Source organism: Dipteris shenzhenensis, chromosome 9, assembly GCF_047967505.1.
Source record: "Dipteris shenzhenensis isolate YYH24624 ecotype China chromosome 9, Dip_SZ_1.0, whole genome shotgun sequence".
In the NCBI taxonomy this organism is placed as follows: domain Eukaryota; kingdom Viridiplantae; phylum Streptophyta; class Polypodiopsida; order Gleicheniales; family Dipteridaceae; genus Dipteris; species Dipteris shenzhenensis.
In genome coordinates, this window is record NC_141604.1 from 55,252,992 (window position 1) to 55,268,837 (window position 15,846).

General features: G+C 45.6%; 1 protein-coding gene across 2 annotated transcripts in view; it reads left to right on the forward strand.

The window, feature by feature from the left end:
• Window positions 1-15,846, forward strand: part of LOC147898859 (uncharacterized) — a 117,034-nt gene that overhangs the window by 36,847 nt on the left and 64,341 nt on the right. For both annotated transcript variants that reach the window (XM_087378915.1, XM_087378917.1), the window contains one exon: window positions 4,936-5,007. In XM_087378915.1, coding sequence (XP_087235041.1) covers window positions 4,936-5,007 — 72 coding nt within the window. The remainder of the gene's footprint in view (window positions 1-4,935; window positions 5,008-15,846) is intronic.

Below are 15,846 nucleotides of genomic sequence, written 5' to 3' on the forward strand. Positions count from 1 at the left end.
ATGAGTGTATGGCTGATTCGCGAGTTTCGAGGGTGATTGTACGGCCCTTCATCACGCATTTCGAGATCTTGCTCCTCTCTTGCACGCATCTCGAGGCAAGGTGTTGGCGGTACGGATTTATCTCTCCTTCCCGTGATCATTTTGCCCTCTGGTTCCAACACTTTCTCTCTCTCCTAGCTGCCCATTCCTTGCTGCTGCCTCTTGCTTTGTGAATCTGCTGCCTTCTGGAGGTGTTCCGGCTTGGAATAGAGCACCTGGAAGCTGGATTGATGTCATATGAGCTGGTCCCAGCCCCTTTGCTTCTGTTTTTCGACTCCATTGTGATTGAAGGTCTTCCGTGCACTGTTGGGGGCCTAGACAGAGGATAGGTGCGAGGCCAGAGCTCACCCCTCTTCCATGGACAGGGGGTACAGTCGTTCTGACCTTCATTTGGATTCTGTTTGTCATTTTTGAAGCTTGTTGTTGCTCTTTTGTTGTTTGAAGCTCTCTCTTTGCCATTAAGGGTGTGGACAGATACCCAGACAAAGAGGGTGTGCCTAGATTGGTGCTTGAGGGCTAGTGTTGTGAATTTCTTCTTGCCTTGAGGTCATTTGTGCATTTTGGGATCTGTGTTGTTGCATTGTTGCCTTGAGAGGCTGGACATTGGTTTTTGGGACTGCCAAACGCTCTTTAGCAAGCTGGATTCCTTGTAGAATGCATTGTCAGCTTTCAGTTGGTCATAGATACTGGGGAATGCCTTAGCCTTGCCTTGGCAGTTGGGTACTAGTGTGTGGTTGGAATTGGATGCGTACTGAAGCCAAGAATTGGCTTTGACAGTGGAATTGCCAGTGAAGCAGAGTGAAAGGGTGAGTCCTTGTCGTAAAAACATTTTTCATTGCCAAAAGAAATAAATAAATACCGAAAGGGGCGCCAAAGTATTTTGGGCCAACCTACATCTCTTGTATATGGCTCATGAGTAGGGGCACTCTAGCCTCCCTTCCAGTGTTCTTAAAGTTGATTTCTTTGTGTTTATTAACTAAAGGATGTGGCTGAAAGTGATGCATTGTGGCTGTGATTAATGTGGATGTCAAGTTAGTTACGGATTACTGCTCTTTAGCTCGCTAGAGGTTGGTTTCGAGTCCTTTGGCCCCTATTGGGACTAAACCCAAATTTATTGCCCAAGGCACAATTCCCCTAGGGAAAATCTTGCATTTCCACACCCCATGGCCCCCTTAGTTTTCCAGGGTCTTGCCCACATGTAAGTTCAAACTCATGTCCTTGTGACATCTCATCTTCACTTTGAGGGCTATCATTGAGGAGGCGAAGTCCAGATACCAGAAAGTCTACGCTTGGTTTGTAGACTTTCGAAAGGCTTTCGACATTGCCCCACGATCCCTTATGATCAGGAGACTGCAGGAGATGCAGATTCCAAAGACTTTGATTTGGGGGGTGATGAGCCTTCATGAGTCCGTCGGAGGGAGAGTCTGCTGTAGGTGGTTTATCAGATTGGGTTGAGAGCATGATAGGGGTAAAGTAGGGCTGTTCTCTCTCACCGACTCTTTTTGGACTCTACATTGATTAGATCACATCTTTCATAGACCGTCTAGGCGGTGAGGGATTGCTACTAGTTGACCTCCTGACACATAGATTGCTGTACATTGATGACATAGTCCTCGTATCATCGTTAGCGGAGGGGTTGTAGAGACATCATGAGGCCCTAGAGGTTTTCTCCAGAGAGAGAGATCTAAGAGTCAATCTTGGGAAGACCAAGGTTATGATCTTCAATACTTCACGCGCAGTGCTTTGCCGACATAGCTTCACTTACTGAGGTGAGCTAGTGGAGATAGTATAGTCCTACACATACTTGGGAGCGGTCTTCACAGGACCCATCTTCACGGTGACTCAGGCAACCACGGCATGTCTCACATGGGTGCAGAGTGCTTTGGCCCGACTAGTGAGAATGTTTCTTCAGGATCCACCAACAAAGAGCTGGCTCTTTGACACTTTAGTGCGGGAGACGGCCATGTATGCAACACCCTTCTGGGGGGGTGATCTCTCGAGGACAGAGTGGAGGAGATTTAAGCGGCTAGAGGTGACTATGGGATCTAGGATGATTCGGAATAAGCTCTCAGTCTCACATGAGATAGTACAGCCAGAGTTCGCCTTGACAGCTCTCCAGATTGATTCACCTTGACACCTCTCCAGGTTGATGCGATATTTGGGATAGTGACATTCATTCATAGAGTTTGAGACTTAACTCATTAGAGATTGCCAAGGCTGGCCCTGGAGTCATTTAGACGAGTAGCAGAGAGTGGGACAGACACATGGTATGCACGTATATGCGCATTGTTTTCTAGGCATGGTATCTAGATGGATGAACTTCCCCCTTTTCGTACTGCATTGACGCGCCACCTAAGTTGATCCCACGAGATGAGATCAACTGTATCATATGGTTAGATCTCCTCCAGCTCCATACATCTCGACTTGAGAGGGGACTGGGAGCTCCCCACCAAGCTCTAGTTCTATCGCGCCTTCCTAAGAGTATCGGAGGAGGGTCTCATCATTAGACCCCATTAATGGGAGGACGGAAGAGTCTCACATGCACTGAGGATTGCCATTGGATAGTTGTGGGCTTTGTTCCATCAGTTGAGGATTTAGGTAGGGAGAGCTGCATGTATACCCAGAGAGCAGTGAATCTGCATGTTATGCACATTGGGGGTGGTTGAGATAGAGGAGCAGTTTCTTTGTGCTTGTCTATCCTACTATGAGATCCAGGGACGCTACCATTGTCTTTACCTGGAGGGGAGCGGGTTCGGTCCACTTTCACAACTTATCCACTTCCATGACCAGGTCTGCATTGGGCTCTATCTGATGGAGATGTGTCGACAGAGGGAGACACTACTATGACAGATTAGAGAGCAGCAAGAAGTGACCATGCCATAGGATATAGTGGTTGATCGAGCACACATTGCGTCATAGACTTCTATACATTTGAGTTAGCTGCAAGACACAGCCAAGTAGAGGAGGAGGAGTTAGCTAATACGGGGGCAGCTTGGATTAGTAGAGAAAGCCGACACAGTGCCACCGAGAGAGGGATGCAGAGACCGCGCGTGAGACAGAGAGTGCCCAGAGCACATTCTATTGAGGTCCCACCTATCCTAGCTTTCCTCAAGGGAGACAGAGAGAGATGAGGGGTCACTCTAGACATAGCTCAACGTTCAAAGATTGTGGAGACTGCGTCCCCCGCCACAGCTTGAGACAGTTCGATAGATGGAGATCCGAGATATTTTCACAGCTCACTGGAGAGCCACCACTGTGCGGGGCGTCGGTTTCTAAGTCCCTGCTCTCAGATTGCTTCGGTTTGCTTTAGTATGTATTTGTTTTGCTTTGGCTTGAGCTCTAGATCAGCATTGATTATTACTCTGCAAGGGCCCTAGTGCACCCTTTGCTCCAGCCCGTCGTGTCTTGCATGAGTCTCCTTTTTTGTGCATTTTGTCCCATAGGCCCTTGAGGCCTCCCGCGGACATTAATACATCTTTCTTTCTTTCATTCTCTCTCTCTCTCTCTCTCTCTCTCTCTTTTCCCACCTCTTTTTCTCTCTCCTTTCCCATCTCCCTCCTCCTCTCCCTTCCTCTGATAGCTGAGGAACTTACACGAGCTAAATTGAAGAATAAGGCAATGGAATTAGCTAAAGTCAGGGCTGCTAGGAAGGATGGAAAATGGGCAGTTTACCATGAAGGCATAGCACTAATCAAAGAGTTTAAATCCAAACCAAAAGACTTTCAGTATTAAATTGACGTATGGCTGATTACTCTTTCAGATTATTATGTAGGTACTCTAAATAATTGGGATTGCTTTTGCACTCCTTTGGAGCTACCATGTGCCCTCCCTAAAGCAGATTTACTAGATGGTTCTTTTGCTGTCCCATAGACCTGTTGGTCTCCCGTGGACATTAATAGACTTTCTTTCTTTCTTTCTTTGTCTCTCACTTTGGCCAATTCTATCCTTTTCCTCTTTCCTTCTCATCTCCCTCCTTCTTTCCCTTCCTCTCTCCCCCTTCTGCTCTTCTAGCCCTTTTCTCTATTCTACCCCGACCCCTTTTCTACATCGCCTAACCTAGGCTGTAGTCTAAAGAATATCTTTATTGGGAATGGAATGCTTAATCCATGTAAACAACTAAGTCTAATGATTAATTGCTCCAATTGCAACACAATTCCATAGAGAAATTACACCCAAAGTTTCCTTTATTCGTTTGCAAGCTGCACTATGTGAGCTTTGCAGTCTTTCATAATGGGGAAGTGCTTCTCCTTCAAGAGAAAGAAACTGTTTAGCTAGCAAAATTTAATATGTTTGCGGGTTGACCTCTAGTTATTTTGTTTTGAACCTCCTTAGGACTAGTTCAACCCTTTTCCATTCTTCCTTTGCAAGCCCTGGTGTCATGAACAGACACTTGGAAAAACATTTGTTTTTGTATTTTGTGTGCTTGATGTTACATTTTCGCAAGGATATGTGTGGAGCTGGTTTTTTTCATTTTATAGCAGCAGTTGGGAAGCCATGGGCAAAGCCATTGCGTAGTGTCTGCACATATCCTACAAACAATGGCTGTTTAGGCTCTAGAAGAATGGTTGGTCCTGGTGGTGGTTGAATTTGTAGTTAAAATAGACAAATCTTTGCTTACAAATATGTTCAGCATTGTGTGGATAGGACTAAACTGAGATAACTTCTCATTCCTTCCAGTATCAACTTACCCTTTTTAAGTCTGTTTTGGTCTAATGTTCTTTTTGGGTGTATGATGTAGTATTAAAGTTATTGGCTTCGGTGACTTTTTTCTCTCTTCAAAGTGGCATTAACATTCTTTGATTGAGGCTGCACTACCCATGGGACCCCTCTAATGTATTGCATTTTATGAAAAGGATATGACAACTCATCTAATTGGTGCTTATTGGTTTGTCAAAGGGCATGAGTCCTGATGTGGTGACATATACAACTCTCATGAAGGCATACATCAAGGCTGAACAATTTGAAGAGGTATGCCTTTGTTTTGATGACTTGTATGGTCACAAATGGCTTTGTGTAGAAAATTTTGGGAGAACTGATTTGTATGAGATATTGAGGTGCGGTGGGTTCAGTGAAGCACTTCGTAGTTTTATCATTTTTTGATTGCTAATGTTGATCAAGGCTAAGCTTGATCGGTGCTGTGCGCTACTAAAGAGGTGATATTAACTTGGCATGTGGGTTCTTGTTTTAGTGCTTAAATCCTTGTTTTGATGTCTTTTGATATGTAACTTGGATACAGGTCTACCTTGTGTTTTCAGGGAGGGATGTTAAGTAGGATGTCCTTGTATGGTTGACAGTTGGAAGCCTTATCTTCAAACCTGTGTTATGGAAAAAAGTCTCTATGGCTTTTTGGGATTCCATTAATTTATAAATATGTACCTTGAATGCAAAGTACTTGTGAAAAGATGGCGATGTCTTGAGATAATTGAGACGGTCTTCCAATTTAAAACATGCAATGCGATGTAGATAACAAATCTCAATAGAGCTTACAATGCGTTAAACTGGGAGCAATTATGGTGGGTTACTACAAGAAATGTTCGCATGTGAAAAACTAGGCAAATGTTAAGTACATCAACTAGTTTTAAAATTGCCAAAATATGAGCTTGCACCTTTCAAAACATCTCCAATCTTTGACCCATGGGATTGTTTTGCAATAGTTACAATTTTTGCAAGGCTTACCAATGCAAATTTCATGTCTCAAAAGGACAAAATGTTGTTGGACTTCTACTATACATGGCAAGCTCGACTATACAATCTAAAAGCATTCAAATGGGGGATGTGCACAAAACATCTTTATTCTATATTCGTGATGGCATCTAGCCAACGTATTTACAAGATTGTCTATGAAAATGTTCCATGTCTTAGAAGAACACAATGCTGCCTAGCTGAGTCATAGCCATTTAACTAGTGCTAAAACTTCTCAAATAGGGTACTTGCATAGTGTGAAACATCTCCACTCTATCTCTACATGATGGTTTAGGTCGGGTACAAATTCTATAATGTATCAAAAGAGCAAATGGTGTCTTTTAAATGCTTGATACGCCTTGTATGACAAATTTTTGTATCGTGGGGCCCCTTGCCCTTTCAACTACCTTTTCCTAAGCGCTTCTACTTATGAAGCACAGAGACTGTTTGCTTATGAAGCTCCCTTCCCATGGCCAAGTAATGAGGTGTCTCATTAAGGATGGTTGGTGAAATTTACCTATGGTGTGAGGTAGGAACACAACATATATTTTGTGAAAAGAGACAATGTAGTCCATGTGAAAACATGTGTCCAACAATGCCACAAAATGACCAACAAGGTCAAAGTGTGTCAAAGATACACAAGGCCTCCATTAGAGAAGACTCACTTGTGTAGGAGAAATATACTCCATGTAAGTAGCCCACCCAAAGTGGATGGCAGCACGAAAATGTTATATTGCATTCTTCTCGAGCTTCATTGACAAACAAAGTTGGGGAATAGGCTTTGTATTTATAGAGTTCCATGGGTGCTCATGGGCAGCCCAAGTAGGTTGTCTAGTTGGTTGATGTACATTCTCATCCGTAGCATGAAATTGGGCACCTATTCTCTAACCATCTCCTAAACAGTGGTAGGGCATGTCTCTTGCTCAACGTCCAATTGATGGACCAATGCTGGAGCTTCCAATTTACTTCCCCAACTTTAGTCCGTCGTCGTAGGAAGAGATTTGTTGCTGAACATGACATGGATTAGGACATATAGCTTGGCGAGATTCGTTTATGTGAACTGTTTGGTTATTTTGCAAGGGTAGAAATGTGATGCATTGTTGCAGTGTGCAAAAAAATGAGTGTAGAGTGGTGCTAAGTTAAAGAGGAATATAATCTTAGGCCTAGGCCTAGATAGAGGCGCTTCAACAAAAGCTATTGGTTTAAGGATGGATCTACCTCTTTACTCTTTTCCTGTAGGGGAAATAAGTTGATCCTTAAGATTTTTCCATGAAATTTAGGGGTTCGTGTGAGAGTGTGCATTGCGGAAGCATACATGAGAAGAGAGAGAGAGAGAGAGAGAGAGAGAGACAGAGAGAGAGAGAGAAGGTAGAGGCAATGGTAACTGTACCAACGAAGAAGAAGAGAAATGCTCCAGAAGATCTGTCCAGGAATGGTGAGGGCAGGGCCTTTTATAGGCCTTCCTAGCATGGTCGGTTGACCTGACCTGCTGGTCGGTCTGACTCTGACTAGGGTTGAGGCCTAAAATGGCCTAGCCAGGTGGCCCTACAAGCGAACTATTCCATCCATGCATACCCGAACAGATCCTGGCAAAGAACAGTCCACAGGGCTGAGGGCAAGAGAGGGAAGGATTGATGGGAGTGTGGGAAAGAAGAGGAAGAGGCGACCTTCTCTTGCCCATATGCTGTCCATTCTCTTGCCAAGCTGTTGTGAACAGCAGCCTGTGTGATCCGCCTCAAAATCACCCTGTAGAGGCGCATTAATCGCCTATCTCCTCAGCATCAAATCGCCTTAGGTAATGCTGTCCTCGCCTTAGAACTCTATGCCAAACACCTTGCTGATGATGTTAAAGACTCCCTGAGTGGAGCACGAGAAAGAGAAAGCGGGATTGAGAGAGAAAGCGGCCCTGATCACTGCACCAACACAGATGGCCGACCAGGCTGGCTGGCTGCCCCTCTATTCCAGGTGATGACACGAACAGGCTGCCTTGTGTCAGGTGCTACTAGATTGCTGTACAAACTGTGAGTTGACCCCTTGTCTCAGGCGTGCGCTGATTGTACCAGTCGCCTACAAGTGCTGCCTCCAAACGCCCTTGGGAGGCACTTCACAAACACCCATCAGCTTCTTTGAAGTGCTGCCAAGTCTGCAGTACACTGCATTCTTCTAGACTCGGGTGAATTCTAAATTTCTTTCTGAACCTGCAGCCTCAGATCGCCTGATAATCAGGCCTGCAAACACTGATTAGCACCTCAAAATTCTTCAGGATCTACGCTGCAAAATGCACATAAATGCTGCCCTCCCTTGGTCCCTGGCCAACCCAAGCATCTGATACCATGTGAGAGTGGTGTAATGCTGGAGCACACATGAGAGAGAGAGGGGATACAGAGAGAGAGAGAGAGAGAGAGAGAGAGAGAGAGAGAGAGAGAGAGAGAGAGGATGTCTCTTGCAGCATTGTCATAATTATCTTCAACAAGTGTTCTTTTTCAGGAGAGAACATGTGGCAGTACCACCAAAATTGTATTGTGGGCAGCCACAATCCGCAATTTCAGATTTTCAAATTACAGCTTTGTTTCAAGTTGGGAGTTGTACCTTCATCCTCATGTGTGGATGTGCCCATAAGGTCGCTCCTGCTCATGTCACACACATATATATATATATATATATATATATATAGAGAGAGAGAGAGAGAGAGAGAGAGAGAGAGAGAGAGAAGAAAGAAAGAAAGAAAGAAACTATTATTATCGTCCTCTGGGGGCCTGAAATCGACCCATGGGACCCAATGGAATGTTACAAAAAGTCTCCTTCTTTGAAGAAGGGTGGAGTGGACAGCTAGCATGTTGCTACCTGTGTAATACATTGGTCACGGTATGCAAGGACCTTGGTAATGTAATTGCCCAAGGCTGCGAGGTGAGGATGGGAAAGCAAGCTCTCCAAACTGTTGTGATGCTGCGTGACATTGCTGAAATCTTCTCTTAGATGCTCATATCGCGGACATGTCAAAAGAACATGTGCCTCATTTTCCACTTCATCTAAGTTGCATAGCTGGCAGAGGCTTTGTTCCCTTGATACTCCTTCCCATGCTTTTTTCTCCACTTCTAGGGAGTGTGATCGAGTTCGGATGATTGCGATGCTTCTTCTTGCCGTGAGAGAGATAGGTGTGCATATATATTTGTGTGCTTTGTTCTCTTTCTGAGAGTATGTGGTCCAATAGTTGGGGTTGATATTCTCACAATAATATTCATATTTGGTCCTTTTCTTCGCTGATTGCCATTTACTGTGTAGTGCTTCTAAAAGGGCTGTAGAAAATGTCCTTTTCTCCTCTTCCCTTGGCATTGCATCTAGGTAAGAAGCAACTTCCCATCTTTGGAACCAGCCTTTAATGTCATACCCCCATCCAGATGATACCATCTTGCTCTTGTTTGTTTTTTGAGGTCTCTTGCTTGCCTCCCATGCTCTCTTTGGTAGCCTATGTGCTTGCATATCTTGAATCCTCTTTATATATTTGAAGACTCTTTCCAGTGCTCTCAGCTCAATGGGTCTGCAACCAGTTTCAAGAAGCATGATTGAGTATGGTGTGGTGGACTTAATTCCTAAATGCCTTTTGAGAAATGACTTCTGCAATTTCTCAATGTCATTCCATTTTGATGCTGAAATGCTGCCTCCCCATACCTCCACACCGTAAAGCACTGTTTGAATGACATACACATCAAATAGCACACGCCTAATATCCCATCTCGTGGTGTCATTGTTTCTGCAGTCATTTTCAAAGCGGTAGTACTTACCCCATCCTGCATCAATCCTCCTCTGAACACAATCTCCCCATCTATGGTTAGATGGTTAGAGAGAGAGAGAGAGAGAGAGAGAGAGAGAGAGAGAGAGACAGAGAGAGAGATTAACGCTTGCAGGAGGCCTCGTGGGCCTATGAGACAAAGTACAAAACCAAAAGTAACTCATACAAGCCGCTATGGGCTGAAGCAAAGGGCTCACTAAGGCCCTTGCTGAAAGCTAAAGTGCTAAACTAGTGAGCAAAATAGCAGAGTAGCAAAATAGTAAAATAGTATCAGGTGCTTAGAGTTAACGCTCCTAGTACACGCCCAGGTTCCATATATCTAGGTATGCTGGTGGCTTTTTAATGGGATGTGAGGAGCTCTCGTATCTGTGTCTCTTGAGCTATCTCTTGAGGTTGCGGAGGGCGTCGTCTCCTCGATCTTTGTAGCCGATGGGTTACGTCAAGGGTGACGCTTCGTCTGTGGTGGTCTCCTCTGAGGAGGGCTGAAATAGACCGGACCTCGATCATGCGTGCTTTGGTCACTCTCCATGCCGCATGTGGGCTGTGTGTCTCTAATCTGGCAGCATCGTGGCGGTGACTCTCACTACTAATCCATGATGCTCTCATCTCATCAAGCTCTTCTCCCTCAGCCTCCCCGGTAGTTGACTGAGATGCATAGAAGTCTGTAACATGTGTCTGTGAGAAGTGCAACGGAAATGAACAGCAGTGAAAGAGAGAGAGAGCACGCCTCACATGCACCACACTGAGAAGGAGAGAAAGACACAGGAGAATGGCAAGTGATCTCTGGCAAAAGCCCCACTACAATTGGGGGAAAACTTCTGCACAAGAGGCTGCTTGAGAGCTCCACTGGACAGCTCAACAATCTCACAAATTGGAAGCACAAAGGGGTGGATGAGCTGCTCAACAACCCCGCCCTAGAACTGCTCTACCGGGCTGGATATGTTGCTCCACCAAGTGGTGAAAAGAGGGCTGAAGGGGGGGGGGCATATATATAGCCCCGAAGCCCCTCCCTAGTCGGGTACGGTAGGCTGGCCGACTAGCCCAAGGTGGCCGACGTAACATGCCATATGACCGATTCCCTCTAGTCTACAATTGGGTTGCATACAATCCTGGATAGAGGCGCTCCTTTGAGCCTAGACAGCCGACCTAGCAGCTAAGGGGCCGACCCCCTCTCGCCTCTATAAAGGCTACTGTACAGCCTCTATATGATGGTTGCAGGCCTTGCCACATGGCTAGTCTGCCTCCTCTCCAAGAGCCGACACTTGCTGCCCTAACATGGGCCTCCAGGAGAGCATATCCTATTGGACCCTCACAGGAGGCGGACACACCCACAACACATGCCCTCACTCATCTACCCTAGCCTCACTCACTGGGCGGGCACACCCAGGAGCAAGGCCCGCTCTCTCTAGGTGACACCCGTAGATGTTGATCGCTAACACCCCCTCTCAGTCTCTTGATGGAACAGAGACGCCAGGGAGTTGGGTGTGCTGTTGGAGCAACTAGACGAATTCCATTGTGTGATGCTCCATTGCTGAAGACCATGCCATAGGGGCTGTCGAAGAAGCCCTCTCTTGGCGTGAACCGCTTCAGCACGATCATTGGAAACCTGGAACTATTGCTCCCAGGCCACAGGTGCTAGGTACATTGCTCTAGTCTACTGGATCATCTGGTACAACAATCCAAGTGTTGGACTCATACAATACTCCAACAGAAGGTACTGGAACAATAATCCTACTGATACTGCCACCGGTGCAAGGTTTGCTTCCCTATATGGGCACTTGTATCACAGAGCTAGATAGCCCCCTCTCAAGTCCGAATTGGTACACGATCGCCAGATCGATGAACTTCAGTGCTCCAATGACAACGGTGATATAACAACTCACAGGGATCAATCAACTGTGTCTGGATTCCCGCACTGGCAATCTACTAGCCCATTCGGATCTCCAGCAACATGAAACAATAGCTGCAGCAGAACACGAGGAGACCCCCTCTGGATTTATTAGGTCATTACGTCCAAACAAAATACATACAAATAACATACTGCCACCTTAGTCAGCGGGAACAACTCCGTGTGGCTCGAGGTCCTACCTGAAATCCTGCCTCGATCAATGACTCCCTTCCCCTTGCACCTGATTGGCAGGTACTGTTGCCACAAACAAGCAAGCAATCCTCCATCTGGAGTTGGAAAGCTTGCTTGCAACGCCTGCCTTGTGCTACTAGAAGGTTGGAGTATACATTGTTGCGGCAGTAACACTATTGGCTAACTGGTTACTGGGCCCCTCAATGTTCCTTTGGGGACACTGTTGCCAATAATGCCCTTTTTGGCCACAATGGTTACACATATGGGAAGCCTTGAGTGCTTCTTATTCGTCAGCTGTCAACTGCTTTCTGCCTTTTTGCTTAGTTGCCAAAGCGTCAAGCTGACACTCATAGGTACAATCTAGAAAGCACTCCTCGTGGTGAAGCACCATCGGTTCCAATTCCTCCCAAGTCAACTCATTTATCCTTCTACTTGTGATCAAGGACGATTAGAAGGCCCCATGCTGAGAGGATAGCTAGGACAACAGTGTTATGGCCATGTCCTCGGATGATATTTGCTTTGCTGCGTGGAGGATCTCCTGCTGAACTTCCTGTAACTTGTTTATGTGGTCCCGCATCGACGAAGACTTCTTGGGATCCAACAACCGCATCTGGACTTCCTGAGAAACCCTCTTCATGGGAGAGGTTCGATTATTCATGGATGCCAAATGCTCCCATATACTTTTGGCCATTGTCATGTGCTTCACATGATCGATCACCTGAGGAGTACATGTAAGAAAAATGGACGATCTTACCCTTGCATCGACACGGTCCTAGAGCTAAGACAGGGTCTTGGCCTCCTCGTGTGCGAGGATGCCAAGGTCCTTTGCAAGGGGATCTGGTCTGGCAGCACTGAACAAGATGAGATCTGCCAGATCGTATGACTGTAACACAGACTCCATCATTACCCGCCAGACGTCATAATTGAGCCCATCCAACTGCGGTCAACCGGGAACGTGGGCAAAACTAGGATTTTTGTCTTGTTCTCTGCTATCTTGGACAAAGTCAATATGGAATGATGTCTTTCAAGTGTTTGCATGAGTGCAATCAATCTGGAATAGAGATGGATTCTTACTGCCAGGTTTAGTGAGAGCAGTGTACAGTAAAGGCTATGCAGGGTATGTGGATGCCCAAGGGGATGTGGAATGCCCCAGTTGTAAGAAGAAATGTATCCTTTATGTAGCCTGGAATTCAAGGCCTCTCACTTAATTAAAGAAATACCGAAAGGGGCACCAAGGTTTGGGGCCAATCTGTGTCTTTGTCTTGGTGCAGGGGCACTCTAGCTCCCAATTTGTTGGTCATACTTTTGCTGAATTGTTAATGTAACAGTGTTGATTGGTTACTTGTTAGTTTTATTGCCCTTTGAGGCCGGTTTCAGCAAGATTATGTTACCAAGATTCAAGATATGCGTGAGCAACTCTTAAATATCAATGAGGTCATTATAGACTCACAGCTTGTTTCCACTACTTTAAACTCCTTGCCGGAGTCTTATCTTTTTTTTAAAATATATCGCTTAACCTTTTGATGTGAGGTAATCAAAATTATCCCACTTCTCAAGAGTTGGTAGTGCTCTTGTTGCACGAGGAGCAAACACAAAAGAATATGACTTCATGGTCTATTAGTGGGGAGCATGCTTTTTAAGCCAAGGATAAGAGCAAAAAAAAGTTCAGCCAAGTCATGGCTCTAGGAGTGATTCCGGACATGCACATGCAGGTGGTAAAGATAAAAAGGATGCCGCAAAGCCTTTCAAGAAAGAAAGACATTTGTCATTATTGCAAAAAGACATGTGTCATTATGCCGCAAAGCCTTTCAAGAAAGAAAGACATGGTCATCACAACAATTATGCCCCAAAAGGCTTGCAAAAGAGAAGAAGAAGGAGTGTGGTATGGCAGTTTCAAGCTCAGCTCATCATGTAGGTTTTGATGATGCTTCTGCTCATTTTGTTGAGCATGTTTGGACCTTATTTATTTGCATCTATGATGTCTCTTGGGAGTCACACATCTTCAGTGTGAATGAGAAAGAAAGAAAGAAAGAAATTTTATTAGAGTGTTCGGAAGACCGATGGGTCTATGAGATTGAAAGAAAACCTGATACAAATCACAGTAAGGGTGGAGCTACTGAAACGAGCATCATCACCTGTGCTGAATCCTAAGTCTGACCATACATAATCAAATACATCTGGATGTAACAATGAAAAGAAAAGGACTGGAGCGGAGCGGAATCCTCTGTATGTCATGTTGCCTTGGCTGGTGCATAGCCGGTGATAGGATGTTGGCGCCCGTCAAGGGGTGCCGTGCGTCTCGGTCTCCTGGACGAGGCTCGACGCAAGACCAGAGCCACCATGACTCGCGTGGGACGTATCCCGGGTCTAAACAATGACGGGAGGTCCCCCAGAGTGATTTGTGTGTCCCCTCGATGTCTCGTGTGTCGTGTTGCGATCGTCGGGTCGGGGTCTCTGTCACGTCTGCGGCTAGAGACTGGACAATCAATGTCACTCGATGGGAAGAACTCTGTGATCCTGCTATGAGAGGTGTCTGATGATGTGGCCAAGCCCCGTCGCCTGAGTAAGTACTCTTTGTGTCGGACCCCCTCGTGAATGAAGGTCGCGATTCATCTCTGATCTGGGTAGGCGAGGAGTCTGGAAAGGAGCCCGGAGTCGTCTCTGAAGAGGCAGCGGTAGCGACCTCGGATCTCGTAGTACACTGGGCACCTGAAAATAAAATGCTCCTCCGACTCAACCTCTTGACAGTCGCACAATATGCATAAGCGATGCTCCCTAGGAATCCCCTTTGCTCTGCTGTTCTCTATGCGGAGGCGGTGTGATGATACCCGAAACTGTCCGATGGAGATACGTACGTAGCGAGGCATATGAAGCTTAGTGTACGCTGGTGGTGTGATGAATCCCTTCTCCGAAATACAAAGACAGTAATCTCTGTAGAAACTCAGCTTCACTGGAAGCTCCCTCGGCTCCAACCAGGTCCTAAAGGTGTGTAGCTGCAGGAGATCCTCTCGAATGACCTGGTTGGTGTGTGGCCCGATTAGGCTGGTGGGTGGGAGTAGCGGAGGGGCATCTAAACTGTACTGAAAAGGAGGTATCCTCTCGATGTGAAAGCCTAGTCTCACAAACCATCTGTGAGTCCGTGCATTCCAGCATCGCTCGTCTCTCTCTGCTGCCAATCTCATGGAGGAATCGAGAGCCAACCATGGCAAGGTACTGTAGAATCACGTGGGATAGAATAGATGCATCTTGGAAGAGGAGTGAGAGCACACGATGAAACCAAAATGTTGTTCACTATAGATTGTGAGAGAGGTGACTCTCTCTTATAGAAATGGGGAGAAGGTAGCACCTTCCCTACATAAGTGGCAATCAGCCCCTACATCAGTGGGAATCAGTCCCTACATCAGTGGGACTGGCCTAAATCAAAGGAACCTCCCATGTGGGGGCCTTTGGCTTACATCATCACTTGGGTCACACACTAGACACATCATAGCACTTGATGTGCCTTTACAACACACACAAACACACATGTGACTCCCCTAGATGCACACATGCACCATAGAGCAAACCCTTGATCACACTTATCCCAACATACCCTCCCTCAAGGGTTTGCCTCTTGCAGTGTCAAGGATATATCTAGTCTCATAGTTTCTCATGCCATCTCATGGTGGTCAAGGATAAATCTATGGCTAGGATCTCATGCTAGCAAGGGTTCCCAAGGGTGTGAGGTTCACAAAAATGGGATATACAAAACACATATCACATGGCCTACATCATATGGTGACCAGAGGTGATTTACAAAAGATAAAACATATGATATTCTTTTTGGAGTACTACTCTAGGCAGAGTACCTCAAAATTTGACCAAGTGATGATAAACAAAAATTCAAAAGACAAAGTGCTCAAAAAGCATAGTCTTTATCTTCAAAGTTTGATTCTTCATTTGCTGATGGAGTTCTTCCTTCAGCCAGATTTGCTTTGTTGTTGAAGTAGCCCTTCAATGCTTGATTCTCTTTGGAGTTGTTCTTCTTCATGGAATAACACATCCCTTTTCCAATTGTAGCCAAAGGAACTTAATAAGCAAGATATATTTGAAGCATTTCCCTTGTGCACCAAATACTGTGAGAAGATGATCCCAAGCTTCATGTGAAGTTTCAAAGCCATCAATGTGGTGAATGTATGAGTCACTTAATCCCAAAGCAATGATTGCAAGAGCCTTCTTGTCTTTGATCAACCAATTAGCTTCTTCTTCTGTAGAC